This window comes from Epinephelus lanceolatus, chromosome 1 (genome assembly GCF_041903045.1).
Source record: "Epinephelus lanceolatus isolate andai-2023 chromosome 1, ASM4190304v1, whole genome shotgun sequence".
NCBI lineage: Eukaryota > Metazoa > Chordata > Actinopteri > Perciformes > Serranidae > Epinephelus > Epinephelus lanceolatus.
Window position 1 is genome coordinate 20,334,221 of NC_135734.1, and position 7,513 is coordinate 20,341,733.

General features: G+C 43.1%; 1 protein-coding gene across 1 annotated transcript; it reads right to left on the reverse strand.

Annotated features, from left to right (window-relative positions):
- Positions 1–2,511: 2,511 nt before the first annotated feature.
- Positions 2,512–5,458, reverse strand: LOC144462747 (intermediate filament protein ON3-like). Its single transcript, XM_078167124.1, has 9 exons — positions 4,995–5,458; positions 4,347–4,555; positions 4,192–4,252; positions 3,983–4,078; positions 3,692–3,856; positions 3,473–3,598; positions 3,148–3,368; positions 2,998–3,053; positions 2,512–2,892 (listed from the first exon to the last, which is right to left on the reverse strand). The coding sequence occupies exons 1-9, from the start codon at positions 5,361–5,363 to the stop codon at positions 2,768–2,770; spliced, it is 1,428 nt and encodes a 475-aa protein (XP_078023250.1). The 5' UTR covers positions 5,364–5,458; the 3' UTR covers positions 2,512–2,767.
- Positions 5,459–7,513: the final 2,055 nt, after the last annotated feature.

The window sequence follows — 7,513 nt, forward strand, 5'->3', positions numbered from 1 at the left end:
TTTAATTCGTTATTTGATTCTATAAACACAGTCTGACCATCTCGAGCTTTTATTTTGGTACTTCCAGTGACCGGCAGTGTGAATTTGCATATTAGCTAAATATTTAGTTTCAACCAGAACATTTAGATTTAACATTTAGCATTTACATTCAGTATTTAGATTTAACATTTAGATTCAGATTTAATATTTAGATTTAACATTTAGATTTAGATTTAGATTTAGCATTTAGCATTTAGATTTAGTATTTAGATTTAGATTTAGATTTAGCATTTAGATTTAGATTTAATATTTAGATTTAGATTTAGCATTTAGATTTAACATTTTGGCCTCTAGTTCCGCAGACCGGGAGAGGCGGAGGCGCAGCGCACCTGTGCTTCACCAGCAGGTTTCCCACCTCCATCCCTCCTACTTGCGCAAGTCGGAAAGAGGGAGGAGAGAAGGCGTGAAGTGGGTTTTACACAGCCGATTCACATCACACCAATCAAATGAGCCCCTCTCCTTGCCCTTAAATGCGCCTCGTGAAGGGATAATGAGAGTTTACTCAATTCGCCATGGCAGAAGAGAGCAGGAGGAAACTGATGTTTTGGTCCGGGAGGTCCAAGCTCGCAGTGTCTGAATATAGGGAACTGCGAGCAAACCTCCACGGGTTTCCATTACGCATGCCAAACGTGCCAAACAGTGCCAATCCCCTTTGATCTGACATCAGATGTGACGGGATAACCAATGTAGAGATACATTTATGTGCTGATTGCAGATAGTTGCATTGAATAGTGTTTTTTGGGGTATTTATTGCATTGTTAATGTGCCTGACATTCTGGAAACCTGCCTGTGAAGTTTTGGTGACGTGTGCGCACTGTCCGCCGGTCAGCCAAACTTCGGCTTACACCGGCTGCGCTCCCCCTGCGCTGACAGTAGACCTGGTTTCAGCTGGCGAGCATTTAGCGCACCTTCAGCGAAGCCTTTTGGCACGAAACTGTCACTGCGCCAAGCTGAATCTGTCGACACCTCCTGCTGCACCGCCACACCCATCTCAGCGCACCTTGGTCTGCCAAACTACCAAATTGAGTGTGCCTAGAGTTGCGCTGCTCAAAACTAGCTCTGCGCGGGGTTCGGCACCCTGCACCACCCTGCGCTGCGTCGGAAAACTAGAGGCCTTAGATTTAGATTTAATATTTAGATTTAACATTTAGATTTAGATTTAATATTTAGATTTAACATTTAACATTTAGGTGCCACATTTAATATTTAGATTTAACTATTTAATATATTTCTAAGTTAACATATATTGCTGTAAATGTGGTAAAAGGTGATGTTAAAAAATTCACAACACTTTTTTAAACATTGTTTGAAGCTAAATGTGGCAAAATGTTGATGTTACTTTCAGCTTGAGACACTTTACAAATGGCACCCCATAGGCGCGTGCCTTGTATCAATACTACTGTATGACTCAACCGTAATTCCTCTTGGACAGAATTCAGCAGTTAGATGCATGATCACTGCCAGCACGTTTAGCCTGAGGTGAAGATGAAGAAAGGATTTTTCTTGTTAACCTGCCAATACAGACACTGAGTGCACAGGGCACATTTAAAAACACACCATTGTGTGTGCAGAAAATGATGCAGTTCAATCAACACAGTACTTTTTTGACCCAGTGGACACATAAGATAGAGATCTAAAATTAAAAGCATGCATTTTTTTTTGGATACTTCCTCCTTCCTGTTGAAGAGAATAAGAGTGCTATTAGTTTGAAAAAAATATGTATCAGTGGTATTTAGGCTTCTGTCTCTATATTGTGAGTGGCACAGGGTGGAATAGTGCTTACTCTGTGTGTCCTCCTGACTGTTTGTCTGCTGTGTGTGGGCAGTATCCTGGCTGCTTACAGTAACAGCACACATACACTTGGCTTGGCCCAGGACGTGAAGCAGGTAGGCTAATTCACTGTGTGGTTAAATACTCTTTATGTTTGGCAGTCAAATGAGTTGCTGACTGGCTCAGAAAGTTTGGGTCATGGTGAAGTCTGTACGGCATCAGCCACTGTCCCTTCCTCTTGCTCCTCACTCTCTGTGTGAGCCATGTTGGGCTTCCAGATCCAGTCATACCTAACCTGCCCAACAGGAGCTTACATCTGAGGAATTCTCTACGAAACGGTGTCTCCACATCAGCTACCATTTGAACTGCAAAAGCTTTTAGTTAGTGAAATGTCCAGGTTTCTTTTGTCCAGTCTTGTGTGTTGTCACCGAGCAGTAATGAGTGAGAGATTTTGGATTTGAAACCTTTACGAATAGTTATTTTCATATTTACTTAAAATGACAGTGTAGAATTGATACATTGTAGCCTAGATACATACACGGCAGACTGCAACACCAAGCAGGAAGTGAGTGGTAGAAAAGTGGCACAGCACTGCCCCCATGTGAAATCTATGTGTGTGAATAGCATCTAGATATTTAGGTAAGACCCTCCTGAGCATTTTCTTTCATGTATCACAACAATAATGAGAGTGAGAGGCAATCATTTTAGTTCTCAGATTTATTTCATTCAGATTCATCTGATGTCATTTGCTGTAACATTCATCAGTCATGTTGCTAAGAAGACTTTGACAACATAAATCTGGTTTCAACATTTGATCGTGTTTCCTTGAGGTCAAGTTTACCTTCAGAAACTCTTGTTAAGTGATGTCAGTTAGCAGAGTAAGAAATGCATCATGAATGGGTACAAATTTAGTTTAAAATCAAGAGTATCTGAAGGGAAAAAAAGATGGCTCTCCTTTTTAATAGCGTCTCAGGGAACTGGATGTTGAGACTGAGGACTTGGTAATGGTACCACCACTCAGACCGCCATAACCACCAGACAAGCTGCCACCATAGCCGAATCCACCACTGGAGCTCTGGAGTCCTGGAGCAGAAAAAACATGTAAGTGTTATCATTCCTCCATCTGTCAGTGTGGTCTGTTGGTTCACATATAACTTATGATAACGATGTATAAAATCTGAAACTTACCACCTCCACTGGTCTGCTGCACGTGTATGGTTGCGTTGGAGCCTCCGCTGGCCAGTCTAATGTAAAAATAATGATGGATTAGTTCTTCATTCAGAGTTGAAGCTAATGCTGCAGCCATGAATCTACATGAAATAATCAAGTTTATCCCACCTGGACTCCTCTCCTTCCAGCAGTTTCTTGTAGGTGGCGATTTCGATGTCCAGGGCCAGCTTGACGTTCATCAGCTCCTGGTATTCACGCACCTGGCGTGCCATGTCCTGCTTGGCTCTCTGCAGAGCATCCTCCAGGTCCTTGATGCGCAGCCTGGCATCCTTCACTGCCAGCTCACCGCGCTCCTCAGCCTCTGCGATCTGAGCCTCAAGGCTGGCCCTCTGAGGAAAGTCATGTCGCAGGTGGTTTAATAACTGCAAATCCTTTCAAACAATGAAGTGTGTTCATAAAAAGGCATCAGCCATGAGAAGGTCTTAAAATATACCTGTCCCTTGACAGCCTCAATCTCATTCTGAATACGGGCGATCATGCGGTTCAGCTCAGCAATCTCAGCCTTGGTTGTGCGCAGGTCATCTCCGTAAAGTCCGGCTGAGGACTGCATCTCCTCGTACTATCATGAAAAACACAACAAGATGTATCAAGAACATGATCCAGAGGTGTTTAAAGAGACACAGGATATACCTCAACTTAAATTTTTACTCACCTTCTGTTTGTACCAGTTCTCGGCTTCAGCCCTGCTGCGGTTGGCAATGTCCTCATACTGAGCACGCACTTCAGCCACGATAGCGTCCATGTCCAGGTTACGGCTGTTGTCCATCTCCACAATGACGGATGTGTCCTTGATCTGGCTCTGCAGCTCACGAAGCTCCTACAGAACCAACGGTTACAACAGTTACCTCTGTCTTTGTGATTTACACAATGAGTGGATGATCATCAGCTTTAACTCAAATGGTCATTAGAGAATCATGAACTATGAGATACTATAGACACGTACAGCCTCATAGACAGCTCTGAGGAAGTTGATCTCATCCTGAAGAGCATCCACCCTGGCTTCCAGCTCCACCTTGTTCATGTAGGCAGCATCAACGTCCTGGAAGAAGACAGTCATGTAGAAGCAGGAAGTGTTACAACTGGTCACATTGTGCTAAACCCTGGAATTAAGATAATAATAATAATAATGATTGTCATTTTGATGTTTTGCACCTTCTTCAGGAGCACAAACTCATTTTCTGCAGCTCCACGTTTGAGGACTTCATCTTCATATCTGAAGGAACACGAGGCAACACTTTAGTAAATCTGCTCCATTTTGAACATCTGCTCACTGTCATGTATTTGTTGTATGTCATGCAAGCACTCACTTCTTCCTGAAGTCCTCAACATGGCCCTGCATGTTTCTCAGTTCTCCCTCCAGCTTGACCTTCTCATTGCCCAGCCCGTCGAGCTGTCTGCGCAGGTTGGCAATGTAGGCCTCGAACATTGCATCAATGTTGGAGTGGGCGGTGGTCTGGTCCTGCAGGAGGCTCCATTTGGTCTCCAGCATCTTGTTCTGCTGCTCAAGGAAACGGACCTGCGGAGACACAAAACCAGGGACGAGTGTGAGATGTGTCAAAAAAGTATTTCCTTCATATATGTATATAAATATATATATATACATAAACATATATACATATATATATATTTATTTATTTATTTATTTATTTATCGAAGTGCATAGATTTGGTTTGGCTGCTGCTTTAATTGACTCTTCGATGCTCCTTCTGAGTTGTTCTTGGAGTGATTAAGTGATTTGAAGAAAAACAATCATGTTTAATGTAAACAATCAGTTGCATCTCTTGGTAAGGTTGCTGTTACTATACTCTACACTAAAGTTTTAACTTTCTAATCATTTCCTTTCAGTTACATGTTGAAGAAGAAAAATAAGACCATTCATATCACACATCAGTAGATACTAAGATAATAAGGTCTCCAGTAAATTGTACAATCATAAAGAGTGCATTGAAACAAACCTTGTCAATGAAGGAGGCGAAGCGGTTGTTGAGGGTCTTGATCTGCTCCTTCTCCTGGTTGCGGACAAGCTGGATGGTGGGGTCAATCTCCAGGCTCAGAGGGGCCAGCAGGCTCTGGTTGACTGTGACAGCTGTGATGGGTGGAGGGATGAAGGCGCCTCCTGCTTGGCTAGAAGATAAACCATAGCCACTCATGCTTCCAGATGTGAAACCACCTCCATAGCTAGCGCCAGAACCAAAGCCAGAACCAAAGCCAGAACCACCACCAGAACTGTAAGTTGCTCTTTGTACGGAGTAGTTGACTGGGGCAAGTGACCTCCTGGTGGAGCCACCTGAGCCTGAGACTGAGTATGACTTCCTCATCATCATGTTTGCAGTGGGAAAGGTTGTCAACTCTCTGAGAAGAGGAGAGCAGGAGATGAGATGTCGTCAAAAGGAGAGCCAAGTCCCTCTGAGTGTCTCACTGTGGCCCCTGTTGGCTTTTATGTCTTTGCTGAGTTGGGGGGGGGGACGACAACTTACTGAGCCACCTCAACCTGTACTGTCACTTCTGATGTCCAGCCTCCCCTCCACCTCAGCCTCTGGCTCTGAATGCCAGGAGTGTCCAGTCCTGTAAAACAGGTAGGGGAAGGATTGTCAGAAGATAAGTTGTGACACACCCTGCACCAGGACAGACTGAAGGGGGAGAGAGTGAGAGGTAATCAAGTGGATTTAAAATGCAATTATGTAAAGAAAAAGAGCCTCTTTGGGTATAGTCTTCTTAATAGTCACAGGGCAGTGAAATGAATATTGGCGCTATAGCAACTGATTGAAATTGCAAACTTTGAATCGGCATATCTCATGCCCCGTATGTCGTAGAGACATGAAACTTTGCACAGATGCCTCTCCTCATGAGGAGCAAATTTGCCTCAAGAACCCATAACTTCCGGTTATATAGATTTTCCACCACTTTGAATTTTTTGAAAAACACTTACAATCAATCTTTTCTAGGAAGTTTGACCAATCTGCATGAAACTCAGTGAACATAATCTAGGGACCAATATCTAAAGTTCCCTCTTGGAAAAAGTTGGAAAACTTACTAAAACTGAGCTTCTATAAGGCAATGAATATTGCGGAGGACGTGGCTCATCACATAAAGGTGTATAACATCTCAAGGGTTTCACCGATCACCACGCAACTTTGTAGGCATATGACCACACATAATCTGAGGGGACCCCTCCATTATTGACCCCATCAAACAAAATGGGGGCGATAGAGAGCTAATTTCTTATCTAGTCCTAACTGCCATATTGGTTTTTACTAAACTTGGTAGATATGTAGAACAGGATGCCTCAAGGTGACTGGAGAAATTTAACTCTAATTTGCATGTGGGTGGCGCTATAACAACAGAAAAATGCTTAAAAATGGCTCAAATGCGACAGATCGCTGTGGCTCCCCCTGTGGCTGAATGTTGTTTTTTTTCCTTCTAATTTTTGGTATGACTAAGACACATTCTCGGAACCCATCGGCTGTATTCGGTGTCTGTCTTTCGGCAGACGGCAAATACAGCCTCTGGGGGCAGACCCCCAATTTTTTGGCATTCCGGTTTGATTTGGGCGGAGGAGGTGAATTTCTGTTTCCAACTTCCGTTTATATATAAGTAAATACACTGAACCATTGCGATGGATTCAGAATTTGCAGTGACGCCAATTATGTTCCGCCTTGTTAGTTCACCTCACGGACCGTTTAACCTGGCAACAACTGCAGCCGGCTCAAATGTGATTGGTCAATATCACATGGACTACAAACAGCCTACAACTGGAAACCAGGGCTCTTCCGCTCGTTTTCCGGAGGCAAGATCTCCGGGGTTTGCCGACAGACTCTACATTCACTGAATGTAGAGTCTGTATATAGAGACTAACTAAGACATGGTATGGTATGCTGTACTCAGTGGGTATGGACTAGTGATACTTATTAGCCATCTGTAAGAAGTCATCCTGTATAATAAGTACTTTTACTTTCTGGTACCTAAAGCAATTATGCTGTAATGATTCTTATGTAGTGTTACTTAAATAAAATTTGAATCCATGGGGCTAATGCTACATTTGGCTATGTAATTTATTTTGTAATCATTTCCAACATTGTCAGCCTATATCTTTGTCACAGTTAAAATTATGTTTAAATATATAAATATTAAAGCCATTACGAGGAACTTTTAACTGGATATGCAGAAGTCTCTCGTTTCTGCTGATGTCTGTGCGTGACCTACAACAGCAAATGAGACCATCGGTGTCAAGATAAGCTATTTCTATATAGGCCTAGTGTATATCCATACCTTTAGGAAACTGTCTCCGGGTCCACCCCAGGTCGCTTCCAGGACGAAACGATTTACGGCACTCAGACGCCACACGTCATTTTACCTAGCTGCTTACACACAAAGAAAACCCAATCCTCGGGAAGTCAGGAAATCCTTCAGGATAAACGTTTTGTTCGCTAGCAATCTAGCATTTACCAGCCCAATCCTGGCAGGAGCCGGCGGG

Bases quoted from the DNA above. Each gene is read 5' to 3' on its own strand.
- LOC144462747 (XM_078167124.1), bottom strand. From the start codon at position 5,363: ATGATGATGAGGAAGTCATACTCAGTCTCAGGCTCAGGTGGCTCCACC. The intron at 3,857-3,982 runs GTACGTGTCTAT...TTGGTTCTGTAG, and splicing joins TCAGAGCTGTCTATGAGGCT to GAGCTTCGTGAGCTGCAGAG. The intron at 3,054-3,147 runs GTGGGATAAACT...TTTTTACATTAG, and splicing joins CTGGAAGGAGAGGAGTCCAG to ACTGGCCAGCGGAGGCTCCA.